The sequence below is a fragment of the Ostrinia furnacalis genome, unplaced genomic scaffold, assembly GCF_004193835.3.
Source record: "Ostrinia furnacalis isolate ACB-3 unplaced genomic scaffold, ASM419383v2 OfSCF4239, whole genome shotgun sequence".
NCBI lineage: Eukaryota > Metazoa > Arthropoda > Insecta > Lepidoptera > Crambidae > Ostrinia > Ostrinia furnacalis.
In genome coordinates this window covers 214,517-232,035 of record NW_021134478.1, presented here as the reverse complement: position 1 = coordinate 232,035, position 17,519 = coordinate 214,517, and the positions used below count along the sequence as shown (strand labels likewise).

The 17,519-nt window shown below is 43.0% G+C and overlaps 1 protein-coding gene across 1 annotated transcript in view; it reads left to right on the top strand.

Moving 5' to 3' along the window:
* Positions 1-17,227, top strand: part of TppII (Tripeptidyl-peptidase II) — a 31,900-nt gene extending 14,673 nt beyond the window's left edge. Inside the window, exons 12-22 of the mRNA XM_028313405.1 lie at positions 402-579; positions 3,148-3,313; positions 4,252-4,415; positions 5,110-5,288; positions 6,360-6,577; positions 9,773-9,884; positions 10,780-10,902; positions 11,451-11,606; positions 13,876-13,964; positions 16,144-16,332; positions 17,164-17,227. Of these exons, the coding sequence (XP_028169206.1) occupies positions 402-579; positions 3,148-3,313; positions 4,252-4,415; positions 5,110-5,288; positions 6,360-6,577; positions 9,773-9,884; positions 10,780-10,902; positions 11,451-11,606; positions 13,876-13,964; positions 16,144-16,332; positions 17,164-17,227 (1,638 nt within the window). The remainder of the gene's footprint in view (positions 1-401; positions 580-3,147; positions 3,314-4,251; positions 4,416-5,109; positions 5,289-6,359; positions 6,578-9,772; positions 9,885-10,779; positions 10,903-11,450; positions 11,607-13,875; positions 13,965-16,143; positions 16,333-17,163) is intronic.
* Positions 17,228-17,519: the final 292 nt, after the last annotated feature.

The following is a 17,519-nucleotide window of genomic DNA, read 5'->3' as shown; positions in this document are numbered from 1 at the left end:
TTGATTGAGACCTTTGTCCAGCAGTGAATATCATTTGGCCGAAACGAATGAAATTGTTATCTTACATTTACTGCATTACCTTGATTTTTCAACCGACTTCAAAAAAGGAGGAGGTTCTCAATTCGACCCGTATGTTTTTTTTTTCTATGTTTGTTACGCGATAACTCCGCCAATTATGAACAGAGTTGAACAAATCTTTTTTCGGCGTATAGGTAATACCTCAAGGGTGGTCCCATTTAAATTTGATAATAGAAAAAACAACCCCCAAGGGTGGAAAATTGGGGATGAACTTTTTTATACGCAATATTTTTAATTTTTAGTTTTTTTTTGTGTTCACGCATTTGAAGTCGGTTTTATTTTTAAAAAAAGTTAATTATCTAAATAAAATATGTCCTCCACAGTCGTTCGAGCTCCTCTCGACCTACCACGACGCACCAGAGCGCGACGTGACTTTCGGCATAACAATAGGAGCGCACGGCGGCAAAGGCGTGCTACTGCGGCCCAAGCCCGGCGACCACGCGCGCGACCTTGGCATCTCCGTTGAACCACACTTCGCGGAGAACCACGCCGACGAGACCAGTGAGCAACCACCTTTATATTACGTCGTAAAAAGCTTTTAAAGCCCGCTCTGTAAGCACGTAGAATTTTGTCCAATGACCCCTAGCTACCCATCCTTATCGCTCGCGCGTAATTATATTGCTGTCGCGACTGTGCGACGGGCGCCCGCAGTGAGTGTGCGAGCGCGATAGCAACATAATTACGCGCGAGCGATAAGGATGGGTAGCTTGGGGTCATTGGACAAAATTCTACGTGCTCACAGACCAGACTATAGACTAAGAGGTAGTGAACGCCAGACCTACGTAATTTTATAAAAGCTGAAAGTTTGTCAGCGTATGCTCCCAATATAGGTTAGAATGTTGGTGAATCATGAAGTTTGGGTCATCGTGGCTTTGGCAGCTAGCCTAAAAAAACTGTCTGGCAAAGAGTTGGAACTGTAAAAACTGTCTGGCTGATAAGGAAACTACTTCTTATTATTGACCTAATATTTTATATAAAAATCAGCTTTTATGGTATAACGTCAGCCTAACTTTTACGGTGGCTTTTTAGGGTTCCGTAGCCAAATGGCAAAAAACGGAACCCTTATTATGTATATTCAATAGACTGTTATTCTACTTACGTTATACCAAAAAATCTGATTTTTATGTACAATATTTGGGCAATGATTAGAAGTTGTTTCCACATCAGCCAGACAGTTTTGACAGTTCCAACTCCTTGCCAGACAGTTTTTTAGGATAGCTTTCAAAGCCACGATGACCCAAACTTCATGATTCACCAACATTCTATCCTATATTGGGAGCATACGGTGACAAACTTTCAGCTTTTATAAAATGACGTACAGTATCCGGCAATAAATATTGCACATCGACCTTTGGAAAGAGAATCGGTTAATTTCGGCTCGTAGAGCGTTATCTCTGTCGCACACTACCTACATGATTGACAAAACGTCATTGACAAAACATTATTCAATGAAAATATTGTCCGAACCCTTTGTATTTCTCTTCGACAAATACTTTAACACATTGTGAACTACTTTTCTTTCACGACTATAAAAAGTTTTTAGCAATTTTATTCACAAAATCAATTGCACACATTTTAAATAAAGTTGTTTACACTTCGACAAAACGTTATTGTCAGTCCTTGTTCAAGTGCGACAGTGATAACGCTCTACGAAACCGAAATAAGCCGATTGTCTCTTTCTAGAGGTCGATGTGCAATATTTATCGCCGGGTATTGTAGGTCTGGCGTTCACCAGCTCTTAGTCTAAAGCCTGGTCCGTGAGCACGTAGAATTTTGTCCAATGACCCCAGGCTACCCATCCTTATCGCTCGCGCGTAATTATAATTGCTGTCGCGACTGTGCGACGGGCGCCCGCAGTGAGTGTGCGAACGCGACAGCAACATAATTACGCGCGAGCTATAAGGATGGGTAGCTAGGGGTCATTGGACAAAATTCTACGTGCTCACGGACCAGGCTTTAGATCGTTTAGTCCACGAAGACGCGCCCCACCATTCTTCCGCTAATGTTTGAGTCTTATCGGTACACATTAAAATCATCCATGAGTGCACACGCACACTACAAAATGACGCTCGGATAGCTCGGATCAAACTCCCCGCACCCCGCGCTTCCCTCGACCAAAAATTGGTGAGGTGCGTCTTCGAGGATGAAACGATCGGAACGGTCAGTGGGCAACGTGAGATTCTCCCCGCTAAAAGGGCCGAAGGTGTCCTCCTCCAATGAAATGGAGTCGCGAGTTATTGTCCTATAGTTCCAAAATACTGAACTGTCATATGCATGACATTGACAGTGGGGCGCCACCGTCAATACCGGATCGCTAGCTCCGATTTTTGCCATGTTGGAAACCATATAGTTGAACGTTGGTAGCGCCCCCCTGTCATTGAGTTTGGCGGGACAGTTCAGCGTGGGTCACCTATAACTTAGACGTTGTGCATAGACAACAGTGAACAAGCCCTATTGAACATTGGAATGGACTGAATTCTTTTGTCAACGACCAATTTCGTTTCTCTTTTGTTATTTTTCTCTCACGATTTGTTTAACTTTTTTTGAAGGGACAGGTTGGCGCCATCATTATTTGAGCTACTTTCTGACAAATATTTTTTTGGTTTATAGGCTGTTCCAAGAAATCAAGTTGTTTTAAGATTGAAAAAATACCTTGTACTTATGGTATGAATATGTTTTATTCATGTTACAGTTACAATACATCACATTGTATCACTTGGTTTCATTAATAAGAATAGAATAAATATTGTTAGCAATATTTACCAATTAATCATTAGTCAAGTATATTTTAGTAAAGTATTGTGTAGAATTACATGGAAATAATGCATTGCAGATTTTTCTTTTGCTCAGTTTACTCGTATATATTTTTTTGCAATAATGAAAGTAAGTACCCAATAGTGTTGTTGGATTAAATCGATCTTTATGTAGAACATTGTGTGTTATGCTCATTACTTAGAGACGTTATTCAAAACTATAGTAATTTCTGTCACTCCCAAAATGTATTACGTGCGGGGTAGATCCTCACTTACTGACAGCAAGAAGACAAGCTAAACAGGTGTGTCGTTCCAGACACATCGCTGATCCCGAAGCAGATCGAGTTTGGGCTGCGACTAGTGCTGACCTGTGACGCGCCGTGGGTGTCGCTACCGGCTTATTTGGATATGAGCAACACGTCGCGACCTTTCGCTGTCAGAGTGGATACGACAGCGTTGCCGCATGGAGCTCATTATACCAGGTAAATGGATTATGCCCAGCCGAGCTAGGATGCGTGTCGCGATAAAATGTTATAGATTTTAGATGACAAGTGTATGGGTTTATCGCGTAAAATCGATAAAATGGCGCGATAAAAGCTTATTGCTGCGCGTTACTTACTGATCACGTACAAATACAATTATAGTTTTCAAAACAGTGCCACTACGGTTGTAAAAAGAATACGATTACTTCACGATCATGAAAGTATTCGTGCTCAGAGGCTCAAAGCACTGTAGTCGTGTGGGATTAACAGTAATTAAGATGAGGTGACGCCTAGCCTATTTTCATGTGAAAATTATGCGTTTTTATATCAACAAGACGTGCTGTCGACTCATGCTACAGTTAAGTTGGCGAGAACTAAAACTTCACAGAGAGCTTAATATTTTTATTGCTCCCAAAATGTTTATACGTCAATTGTGTTAGCTGCAACCGGAGGTTCCAAGAAAAAGCAAACTTTATTTAATTAAATTTAATTTAAAAGAAAGAAATTACAATTAAATTAAAATTAGCCTAGCCTAGTGACACCGTCTCGAAGTATGAAACGAATATGATTATAAAATAATTAGTAAAATTAATGAAACGTCGCCGCTGTCGTCATGAGAGGCGCATTTTGCTGATGCTGCTCCTCGCGGTCCATAGTGCAGTTTCAATGTTGATTTGGGTAAACTGGGTCATCGTCGATGCAGCGATCTTCATAGATTAGGCGTACGTAACACGTCGACACACACGTATCATCGTGTCATTTAGTCTGCACTTCAAGTTTTTACCTGAGGCAAATATAGGATTTGGTCCACACTCCTTGAGGTGGCCAGATAGGTTGGGTAGACATTAGGTTAGCATATTCATACTTTATGACATACAAGGGAAAAGTGGGGCCTTTTATGCCAATAAATGATCAAAATAAATAATTCCCTTTTCCAGTATAAACGCATACGACGCGTCGTGCACAGAGAAAGGCCCGGTGTTTCGCGTGCCGATCACAGTGCTACAGCCGCAGCCGCTGAGTTACACCGCCTCCGCGCCCGACCTGGCCGTCTCTGACGAGCTGTTCCGACCTGCTGCCATCAAGAGGCACTTTGTGATCGGTGAGCATATCCTCGTTTCAACTAGACTACTGCAAGACAAAGATTTTGCCCAAGGATTCCCAATCAAAAGATTGAAAGACAAAGGTCTTCCCCTAAATATTTCCATTCGGTCTTCCGCTGCCCCTATCCAGGCACTTCTCGCGACCAGGCCAGACATAGCTCTTACAATGATGGGCTTATAGAACCTACAAGCGTTATGCCCCGCCCATTACCACTTGCTAGCGCCACCTTGGTTGAACATGTAATATTACCTATTGTTAAGTTTTGTTTCCACATCATTTCTGACTCTAAGGGCCTTGACACACTAGCGGATTGCAAGCGGAGCAGCGGGCATACCGCGGTCGACAAAATGCTTTCAAAAAGCCGCGCCTCGCCGCCGCTCCGCGTTGAAACCGCTTGTAATCCGCCAGTGTGGCAAGCCCCTTAGAGTCAGGAATGATGTGGAAACAAAACTTAGGAATGGGTGACATTACATGTTCAACCAATAGGTGGCGCTAACAAGTGGTAATAGGCGGGGCATATAGCTTGTAGAATAATTCTATAAGCCCATCATTCTAAGAGCTATGTGTCTGGCCTTAAAGCCGTATTTATTTCGGGATCTAAAATAAATCTCAACATACCATGCTCATTGATCAGTCTCTCCTTACCAATGATACGACGTATCTGAAAAGTAAGCATCTGAAGGTGTCCACAGTGCCTCCGGACGCCACGTGGGGCGTGCTCAAGATGTGGACCAGGGAGCAGGACAAGACGGGCCGCTTCCTCGTGCACGCCATGCAGATTCTGCCGCGCCGGTCCTGCCGCTGCCACGAGACGCAGAAGATGCTAAACGTTACCACCGACGCGCCCACCGTGCTGCCCTTCCAAGTCATGGTGAGTTGCCATTATAACATTTTAAACTTTCGCGTTCAATTTCGACTTAACACATTGATGGACAGTAATGTCCACAGGCGTTCAGGTAGTAAAGGATGATATGACAGAACGCCTATATAAACGTCATAGTTTTTACTCATTTTACATTGACACTACTCACCTCACATAGGCAATGTATGTGAATAAGTGTCGTATTGGGAAGATATTCATAACCTGTACTGTCCAACAAAGTGTTAAGTAGTGTTGGCCGTTTGGTGTAGTGGTTCAAAACGGACTACTATGCCGAGAGGTCCCGGGTTCGATTCCCGGCCGGGCAGAAATTAAAATGATGAATTTTAATTTCTGTGACGGGCCTGGGTGTGACTATGTATAATATTTATGTATTTAAAAAAAAAGTATATAATTAGTATATTCGTTAAGCTAGCACTCATAACACAAGCATTAAGTTGCTTACTTTGGGGCTAGCTGGCGCTGTGTGAAATTGTCCAAAGATTTATTTATTATTATTAAATAGAAAGACACGGGTCTTTCTATTTTAACTGTCATTATTGTTAGCAATGGTAAAGCCCGGTCTGTGAGCACGTTGAATTTTGTCCAATGACCCCAAATTACCCATCCTTATCGCTCGCGCGTAATTATATTGCTGTCGCGACTGTGCGACGCGCGCCCGCAGTGAGTGTGCGAGCGCGACAGCAACATAATTACGCGCGAGCCATAAGGATGGGTAGAATCAGAATCAGAATCATCATTTATTTGCTTTAAATGTGGTACAGAAGATGGATACAGTAAATGGATAGCTTGGGGTCATTGGACAAAATTTTACGTGCTCGCAGACCAGACTAGTCATTCTACCATTTTCTTAATTCACTGATCATCTGATGCAGGTTGACGCGATTACACAATGCATATTACAGTTGTTACCAATTTATCATAGCGGACGCCCTATAATCATTTATAACTTTGAATGTGTTAAAATAATTGTTTTTTTTTTAATTTTATGACGTGTCCTCTTAAGAACAAAACTTTCTGGCCAGTGAATATAATTTAAAAGTGGCTATTTCTTCCTCCCAGGGCGGCGCGCCGCTTGAAATAGCCATCGCGAAGTACTGGGCGAACATCGGCGAGGTGACCGTGTCCTACGAGGTGGAGTTCCACGGCGTCAAGCCCGACTGCGGCCCGCGCCTCGTGCTCGCGGCCGCCGACGGCATGCGAGCGGTTACCCTGCGCGCGCGCCGGCTACACGACTTGCAGCCACATGCGGTGTTGAAGTATGCTGAGCCGGTTTATAGGTGAGTCTATAACATGTGAGTCATGCCTATTTTCACTATCAATCCCTAATTTTTAAGTAACCCATATGGTAACACACAACAAGAATTTTGCTTTCATAGGGATCACTTAAAAATTAGGGATTGATGGTGAAAACGAGCTTCAGACTACTATACTACTGTTTCTCATTATCACCGCACCTCGTGTGAGCGCCGCCGACGGCATGCGAGCGGTCACGCTGCGCGCGCGCCGGCTACACGATCTACAGCCACATGCCGTGCTGAAGTATGCTGAGCCGGTTTATAGGTGAGTCCAAACAGACTAGTATTATTTACTGTTCGTTATAAGGCAAAACTACAGGAAAGCGTTCAATGCGTTAGACAGTATGCCCGCGGTCACGCTGCGCGCGCGCCGCTTACACGATCTACAGCCGCATGCCGTGCTGAAGTATGCTGAGCCGGTTTATAGGTGAGTCTATAACATGTGAGTCATGCCTATTTTCACTATCAATCCCTAATTTTTAAGTAACCCATATGGTAACACACAACAAGAATTTAGCTTTCATAGGGATCACTTAAAAATTAGGCATTGATGGTGAAAACGGGCTTCAGACTACTATACTACTGTTTCTCATTATCACCGCACCTCGTGTGAGCGCGGCGGATGGCATGCGAGCTGTTACATTGCGCGCTCGCCGGCTGCACGATCTACAGCCACATGCGGTGCTGAAATATGCTGAGGCTGGCTGAGCCCGTCTACAGGTGAGTCACCCTATTATACTAACTGCTCGTCATCAGCTGCGTCCACACTGGGCGCATTGGTTCAGAGTCAAGAGAGATAAGGATGGGTAGCTTAGGGTCATTGGACAAAATTCTACGTGCTCACGGACCGGGCTTTATTAATAGGGTAAACGCTTCTACATACTTGTCATCATCACCGCGCCTCGTGCTCGCGGCTGCCGACGGCATGCGAGCGGTCACACTGCGCGCGCGCCGGCTACACGACTTGCAGCCGCATGCCGTGCTGAAGTATGCTGAGCCAGTTTACAGGTGAGTAACTATTATACTAAAGCCCGGTCTGTGAGCACGTAGCATTTCGTCCAATGACCCCAAGCTACCCATCCTTATCGCTCGCGCGTAGGTAATTGATGTCGCGACTGTGCGACTGGCACCCGCAGTGAGTGTGCGAGCGCGACAGCAACATAATTACGCGCGAGCGATAAGGATGGGTAGCTTGGGGTCATTGGACAAAATTCTACGTGCTCACGGACCAGACTATACTCGTCGCATTATAATCGCACCTCGTGTGAGCGCCGTCGACGGCATGCGAGCGGTCACGCTGCGCGCGCGCCGGCTACACGATCTACAGCCGCATGCCGTGCTGAAGTATGCTGAGCCGGTTTATAGGTGAGTCTAAAACTAGTATCATATTAGCTCTCACAGTTACTGCGGGCGCCCATCGCACAGTCGCGACAGCAATATAATTACGCGCGAGCGATAAGGATGGGTTGCTTGGGGTCATTGGACAAAATTCTATGTGCTCACGGACCGGGCTTTAGTAATAGAGTAAACACTTCTACATACTTGTCATCATCACCGCGCCTCGTGCTCGCGGCTGCCGACGGCATGCGAGCGGTCACGCTGCGCGCGCGCCGGCTACACGATCTACAGCCGCATGTTGTGTTGAAGTATGCTGAACCCGTTTATAGGTGAGTCTGCTTATTATACTACTACTCGGCATTATGATCGCACCTCGTGTGAGCGCGGCGGACGGCATGCGAGCGGTTACCCTGCGCGCGCGCGTAATTATGTTGCTGTCGCGCTCGCACACTCACTGCGGCCGCCCATCGCACAGTCGCGACAGTAATATAATTACGCGCGAGCGATAAGGATGGGTAGTTTGGGGTCATTGGACAAAATTCTACGTGCTCACAGACCGGGCTTTAGTAATAGAGTAAGTAAACGCTTTTACATACTTGTCATCATCACCGCGCCTCGTGGTAACTGTCGCGTATGGCATGCAAGCGGTCACGCTGCGCGCGCGCAGGTTGCACGATCTTCAGCCGCATGCGTTGCTGAAGTATGCTGAGCTGGTTTATAGGTGAGTCTAAAACTAAGTCTAATGCCCATTTTCACCATCATTTCCTAATTTTTAAGTGAACCCTATGAAAACAAAATGCCTGTTCTGAGGTTAGGATGTGTTACCATAGGGGTGACTTATAAATTAGGGATTGATGGTGAAAACGGGCATAAAAGTATTATTAGTAGAGTAGACAATAAATAGAGTAAACAATCTTCGCTGTCGTAGTGGGATGTCCTGTGATGACAGTGAAGTGTTGTTGTTGAAAAAAAAATATACAGGGTGTTAGGTAAATGGGTATATGAGCCGGCACTTTTGAATATATTTATTTAGTGCCGTGCTAATTTTAAAAGCGTAAAAATCTGGACAACTTGGATTGACCAGTCCCCGAAGGCAGCGCCTGTTCACAGACATGACGTGTGAACCAGCCATCGCTTCACTCGACCATATTATAGGGAATGTAACGACCCGCCTCACACGCCACTACCCCAGAGACATCAATTATCTGACTTCACCATACCATTTATATGACCATGTTAACATGGGCTAGTGTAGGCTCATATACCCATTTACCTAACACCCTGTATACTGCTACTTGTCATCGTTAGATTCAACTGTAGGAGATCATACAGCGCCGCGGATGGCATGCATGTTTAGACCCGACGTCGGTACAGAAAAGTTCTTCAAGTAGCGACTACGGATTGGAAAGCGAAGTGTAGGTAGGCCTCCCACTCCGAGGAGCGACGATCTTTGATGGTCGTTATGGAAATACTTGAGAGCAGACCTTTGTCGTCTTTTGGTTAAAAATTATATGCTAACCAGACGGGCTAGTGAAGTCTGATGTTTACTCGGTCCCTTAAACACCTTTACAGTATTCATGGGAAGAGTAAGAGAGATCCTATTCTCTTCTGGAATCATACTGACCCTATTATACGAATCTAGGCTAAGTTTTTGTACCGTAACAGATTTGATTCTTAGGGCTGATTTTTCATTCGTCAGATATTTTTTAACTGAAGAATAACATTGTCATTTTGACATATTTCCCGTACTAAAACTGTCAATGTGCCAAACTTATTCTTCAGTTAAAAGTTATCCGACGATTGAAAAATCAGCCCTTATTCTAATTTTATTTTCGACAGGCCAGCAGAGTCAAAAATCACCCCATTGACGGCGCGGGACGTAATCCCGCCCAGCCGCCAGATATACCAGCTCATCAACACATACAACTTCCACGTGCCTAAGGCGGCAGAGGTCAGTCTTAAATAATAATAATAAATAATAAAAGTTTATTTAACAACTTTAACATTTTACATTGCTTACATTGCATTGTTGTACATACATTTCCTTAAAGACCCGTTTAATGCTAAGGTTGTACCGACATACGCTTCAGTTCAGTTATACTTATGTTATTTCTATAATCAAGGAGAAGGTCTCCTATAAACGCGCTAGACCGCCTACAACGTCTAGCCTTTGGCTGCGTCACAATACTTACCATAAAGATGTACTGTTATGGTCTCCTTCAGCCTTTGACGTTGGCGTATGGCATCCATGGAGACCCTACGGTCTCCTATTAAACGCTGTATTCATCATTTTAATTATTTATCTTGTGTTAGTGAACTTTAATTACTAAGTTATGACTAGTTGGCGCCACTGGCGAGTGATTTTATTATACAGTAGCGCCATCTTGGTGAGTGTAAAATGCGGTAGACCTTTGCTTCAAAGTTTACCAGTTGGCGTCACTGTCTTACGCGTTCATAAGTGCCACTTGTGGTCTAAACTGAATAAATATTTTTGATTTTGATTTTTTGATTTTGATTTTTTAGCGAGTGACAAGACTTTACACTGCAGTGGTGCTAATTGGTCAGCGCAAATATGGCAGCTCTCATTCTTTTTGTGAATTGTAGTGTATATAATTTCATTTCGATACCCATTAACATTGTAACTTAAGTTACACGTTTGTTTAACTTTCAAGTTTCAACAGACAATTTAAGTGTAGTTATGAATTAGACTTCGTCATAAAGTTGTGTAACCGTGTAACTAAGTTACAAATGTTATTTATGGGTGTCGATTTATAACCACGTATTTAGGAACAAAGAAAACTCACAAAAAGGTAATAACAATTGATTGATGTATTTACCTACTTCAGGTGTCGCCGATCGTGTCTCTGCTGTGCGACATGCTGTACGAGTCGGAGTTCGAGGCGCAGATGTGGATGCTGTACAACAGCGCCAAGCAGCTTATGGCTGTCGGCGACGCATACCCCTCCAAGGTCAGCCCTGAAATAAGTTCAAAAACTTTAAAAAATAATGTTATGTGAGATGTATAGACGATGACGTGTTATAATATTTCTGTCGCGCTCGCACACTCACTGCGAGCGCGCGTCGCACAGTCGCGACAGCAATATAACTACGCGCGAGCGATAAGGATTGGTAGCTTGGGGTCATTGGACAAAATTCTACGTGCTCGCGGACCAGGCTTTAAATGATTGCATTTTTGGATAGATTCAGTTTATTCTTGTTATTTGAGTGATGATCTAGATCTAAGCATAAGTTACTTTCTTTATATATTATTTGTGATTGTTACTTGTTGTGTATGCCTAATAATAAATAAATAAATAAATTCTGTAGCCTATTGTTGATACCGTTGGATTGAGCTCGTGAAGCACTTTTAGGATCAGTTACGCCGCTATTGCTACTAAATTATTAATAATAACCGGTTATTTCACGGATTCATATCGGACGTAGTGCGAAACCGCTTTAAAAGGTGTTATTTTTCTAATTTGCTCTCAACTGATTATTATTAAACCTTCTATTCCAGTACTCGGTGAAGCTAGAGAAAGGCGAGTACGTGCTCCGTCTGAACGTGCGTCACGAGAGCCGCGCTCTGCTGGAGAAGCTCCAAGAACTGCCGGTGCTCATGCAGCAGAGGCTGGCGCAACCCATCACGCTGGACGTCTACTGCTCGCAGCACCAGGTACGGAATACGAGTACTATATATAATATCCTAACTAATATTATAAATGCGAAAGTAACTCTGTCTGTCTGTCTGTCTGTTACGCTTTCCCGCTTAAACCTCGCAACCGATTTTGATGAAATTTGGCACAGAGATAGTTTGAGTCCCGGGAAAGAACATAGGATAGTTTTTATCCCGGTTTTTGAAACAGGGACGCGCGCGATAAAGTTTTTCTGTGACAGACAAAATTCCACGCGGGCGAAGCCGCGGGCGGAAAGCTAGTAATATACTAATTTATTTATTTCTCTCACAACATAAATTATGAAAAACATTTCTTATAATATATCCGTTAAACTATAGATTGCATTGTGAGAGCTGGTGCCTATTGTAGATTTTAAGAAAATCTGTATTACAGGTCACCAGGCCCACTCTGCGGAATCTATTTTATTAAATACTTATACATTTAAATAATTAGAAGATTCCTAGAGGTACAGAGTGTTGAGTTCTATTGTTACAGTAAGCTGTACCAACCTCTGTGGTCTAGTGGTAAGACCACCTGCATCAGACGCAGAGGTCCCGGGTTCGATTCCCAGTGGGGGCAGATTTTTCTGTTCGGTTTGGTTGATGCTAGGGCTTGTTCTAAGTCCGCCTAGCTAGCTACCACCATCTTACCTAAGTCTGCAGTTAGAGGTAAGATAGCCAGTTCCTCCGTGGTTGAGGATTCCGGGTGAAGCTCGCTTCCACTTTCGGCCTGATCGTCACTTACCATCAGGCGAGATACAGCTTCCTCGTTGTGGATAAAAAAACCAAGAGTTTACATTACACGTCATCGCTGATGAATGAGTGCGTCAATCTGTGGGATGATGATGATCAACCACGTGCCGGACGTGTTCCGCGAATTTGCCGTGCGTTTGCAAAACCGCACACGGTAAATTGTATGACAACTGCTTCGGAATAAATAGACAATTACCAAGTTAGTGTGCAAACGCACGGCAAGCACGCGGCAAACGTCCGGCACGAAACGTCTAAATTGAAAGTGCCCTGAGGATGATAAGGTGGAATCGCTTCCTTCCGAGCGGGTGGTCAGAGATTAAGGTCCAATTTATTGACCATTTTCCGGTTTTCCACTTATCTCAGGACAGGGAACTGACACCGCAATACAGGTTTGTAGGCGCGGCGGTGTTGGCGTTTGCCATAGTATCGTATATATCTGCGCTATCTGTTACTGAAGTCTACGATTAGTCTGTCGATAGATGTCACCACAAATAATGAAGAATTCTAGTTCTTGAAATTACCCGCTACGGGCGCTGTACGATCTGTCATACATATCATGTAATTTTTTTACGCAGTCACTAACGAGCACACCTATGTATGTAAACTCTGGTATGCACTAAATTAGAGGTCTAAAGCCCGGTCTGTGAGCACGTAGAATTTTCTCCAATGACCCCAAGCTACCCATCCTTATCGCTCGCGCGTAATGAGGGCTATCGTTTTAGTGCTCACCAGTTAGCGCCACTGTAGAGTAAGGTCCTGTCACTTGCTAGTAGCGAAGACAGTGGCGCCAACTGGTGAGCGCTAAAGTGGTAGGAGGACTGTCGCATTTGCACTCATCAAGATGGCGCCACTGTAGAGTAAGGTCCTGTCAATCGCCAGGGGTGCCAACTGTTAAGTATAAAAACGATAGCCCTCATTATGTTGCTGTCGCGACTGTAGCTTGGGGTCATTGGACAAAATTTTACGTGCTCGCAGACCAGACTATAGCGCAAACTAAGTCAGTGCCTGGGGTAGGAGAGGCGACACGGGAGGTAGTTTTTGTCAAACGTCAGCGAAACTTCAGATGTGATTTAGACTTTTAATGCTCTCTTTCTCTCTCTCTTCTAATATTTTAGTTATGTCACCCATCTCGTGCCCTTCATATGCCTCAGTTATACGATAGATTTTGTATAGTCTGGTCGCCGAGCACGTAGAATTTTGTCCAATGACCCCAATCTACCTATCCTTATCGCTCGCGCGTAATTATATTGCTGTCGCGCTCGCACACTCACTGCTGCCGCCCGTCGCACAGTCGCGACAGCAATATAATTACGCGTGTGCGTCAGAATGGACGGCCACTACCCATATTTTTTAAAACACAATTACGCGCGAGTTATAAGGATAGGTAGCTTGGGGTCATTGGACAAAATTCTACGTGCTCGGCGACCAGACTTTAGTAAGAAACAAGAACTAAGAGTCTGTCTATAATCTCAATATGATATGAAATTAAATTGTAATTTTAAAATGTTCTTTTCAGGCAACGATAGGCGGCAAAAAGTTCAACTCGGCGTCACTAAACCACGAAAACATAATGCCCATATATTTCACCTCCATTCCTGCAGATAAGTAAGTATTTTTATCTACATTACTTTTTTTTTATAAATATGGCTACAAATATTGAACTTAAGTTAGCTTTAATATCTAATACTCATCAAATAGAGGTGGTTACTTTGCTAGCTTAATTTTGTAAATTTATTGACTAACTTGATCATCTTCTCTTCCTACTTTTCGGTCCATACATTTTGACCCGTATCCTTTAAGCATAGGTCCGTGTCACGTCAAATTGACTAACCCGTATTCCAAAGAGGAATTTATCACTCGATTATCTAAGAAGGGCTGTTGGTAAGAAAACTGGAGACGTTGTTGCTATAGTCCATTCAGCATAATGGTGATTTAGACAGATAAAACGTTTCGTTTGATGCACCCAACTTTCTACGAATAAAAATATTAAGTTGTAAAAATCATAACTTTTTTGTGTTTTCATCTTTCCAATATAACAATTAATAATCTTTCTCAATTAACCTAAACAAGAATTTCAAATAGTTACGAGTAAACTTTTTAAAAAATATTACATGAATTGCATAATGCGTTAATCGGAACTTTTGCTCATAGGGATGGACATGAACAATCGCAACCAATCAATAATCTGTATGGTGGTCATCTCCCCATCGAATCACAATTATTCTCTCAGGCAGGTCAAAGGTCAGTCAGTACGTGTGCGTTTGCCTTGTATGGCCGGTTGTGTTTTATGCGATTTCTCCACGAGTTGTTTGTTATTGTTATTTGTTGTTTTTATAGAATAAAATGCATAATATTTAATTCTTTGTGATTTATTGTGTACTAACGTTTATTCCATATCCAGATAATTAAAATTCGTAGATATAATTTTGGTCAAAATTAAAAATCAAACAAATAAAAAGTCGATTAGACTTCTTAAGAAAATATTCTCGATTCTAAAAAATATCGATTAGGTGTAAAAGAAGCGCCTCACTAAATAGAACTGTCATAATCACTTTCTTACGCTGAATGGACTATAGTATTTGTATTTTCACACGCAGTAGGTACAGTGTCTTTAATTGTAATAACCGCCGAGTGCGGACCGATTGATAAAAAGCAGCACGCACAGATGTAGCGCCATCTATGGTTCATTGTTTTTTTTAATGTATTTTCTGCCATATAGCAATCTGTTCGAAAACAATAAGCCACTTGTTTGGCTGGAGCTACATGTTCTGAGTTATGTTGTCTTCGAGAGCCAATCAATAAGGTTTTTTGCGATTGAAGGATCCGCCAGATGGCGATACGTGAACGCGGGGTCCAGATGCTGCGTGATTGGTTATTTTTGACATGACATTGACAGATATGTCAAAATCCACCAATCACGCAGCGGTCAGACCCCACGTCCGCGTCCCGCCATCTGGCGGATTTTTCAATCGCGAAAACCCTCATTGCTGAACTTTCCAACAAACTCTTCCTGACTCAGTCCACAAATCTTTGGGCGAGATTGGCAATGCCTTGTCTTTTCAGTCGATTGTAATTTGTACTGTAGTCCACCTTCTCCACAAGGCCTGTGCGAGTTTGTTTGCATGAGTTGCCAGTTTCTCCTGGTTGGTTCATTGTAAGAATTAGATTGTCCAGACTCCCGGTTCAGTAAGAAAGGAAGAAGATGGCTCTTTACAAACAGTTGAGAAAATAGAGTGCCCTCATAATAGGCTAGATACAAAATTTCAATTATTTGTCCGTCAGACAGATAAATCAGAAAATATTAGACTCATATTTTTTATTTTCTTTCATAATTAAATAATAACAGTGCTACATCGAGTTGAAATGGCGCGTTACGTCACGCTTGAGTAGAATTTTTACTCAAAAGTGATGTCACGCGACATTTTAAGTCAATATGAAACTAATTATTCGATTATAAAAAAAATTCAAAAATATGTGTCCAAAATTTTTTTATTATCTGTCTGACGGACTAAATAGAATTTCGATTTCATTACCCAGTCGTCATCCCTATTATTATTACTGACAGGATTGCTACCATGTACTATCGGCAACAGTGTCAACTGTCCATTGCCAGTCATGTCATATCGTTCTATCGCAAAGAATCGCCATTTCATTAGAGCGAGAGCAAAAACGGTAATGGATAGTTAACAATGTGGCCGTGTGTACCTTAATTTTGAGTCTCCGATATGAAAGTTTAAAACAATATATTGTTAACCGGTATACCTTCATATTGTATGTCCTCCAGAATTAGCCGGTCCAACCTGACGATAGGCCACTCGCTGACGGGCACCGTGACCTTCGTGAAGGACGAGCACGGCCGCAAGGTGGACACGTACGCGCTGCAGTACGTCGTGTGCGAACCGCCCAAGCGCCCGTCCCAGGCTAAGGACAAGGTAACACTTCGAATCTTCTTCTTCTTCTTCTTTTCAGCCAAATGACGTCCACTGCTGGACAAAGGCCTCCCCCAAGGTTTTCCACAATGAACGGTCCTGCGCTGCCCGCATCCAGGCTCTTCCCGCGACCTTTACCAGATCGTCGGTCCACCTAGTAGGAGGCCTGCCCACGCTACGTCTTCCAGCCCGTGTTCGCCACTCGAGAACTTTCCTGCCCCAACGGCCATCGTNAGACATAAAATCAGACAGTAAAGAGTCTTTACTTGAATCTTTATAAGCAGTGCCAGATGAGGGAAAGTTTATGTTGAAGTCTTTAGTAAGAGCATCATGAGAGGCCTTATCATATCCAGGACTAACTACTGGTGGAGATCTAGGCTTAAGAAATACTGTTTTTTTATATGAACTCCTGCTGGGAATATCGGATGAATTTATCAAAACTGGTCTATTTGTGTTTACTGGGGATGCAGTTGTCAAAACATCAGCATAGGACTTACCAAGAGGAGGGTGTAATTTCAAAGCCTCAGAATAAGATATACAATTCTTAGCCATTGTCTCTTTTATTTGCTTTTGGCGGGAAAACTCAGGACATTTTTTACTAGTCGCAAAGTGAGACCCCGTACACAGACAACATTTAACAAACTCTTCATCAACTGAACAGCTGTCACCCGAGTGGTCATGACCACATTTGAAACATTTGGGAAGAGATCTACACTGTGATTTAATGTGACCATATTTGCAGCATTTGTAACATTGTATAGTGGGGAAAATGTATAAGTCCACAGGCAGAGAATTGTAACACATAAATACTCTCTTTGGAAGTACCTGTCCATCAAATGTAAGAACTACAGTCTCTATGGGTATGTATTCAACAGTGNTACTGGTCGCAAAGTGAGACCCAGTACACAGACAACATTTGACAAACTCTTCATCAACTGAACAGCTGTCACCCGAGTGGTCATGACCACATTTAAAACATTTGGGAAGAGATCTACACTGTGATTTAATGTGACCATATTTGCAGCATTTGTAACATTGTATAGTGGGGAAAATGTATAAGTCCACGGGCAGGGAATTGTAACACATAAATACTCTCTTCGGAAGTACTTGTCCATCAAATGTAAGCACTACAGTCTCTATAGGTATGTATTGAACTGTGTCTTTTCCAATAGTTTTCCTTTTCAATCTCCTTACTTTAAGAATGTTGCCACAACCTATAGGGACTGTAATG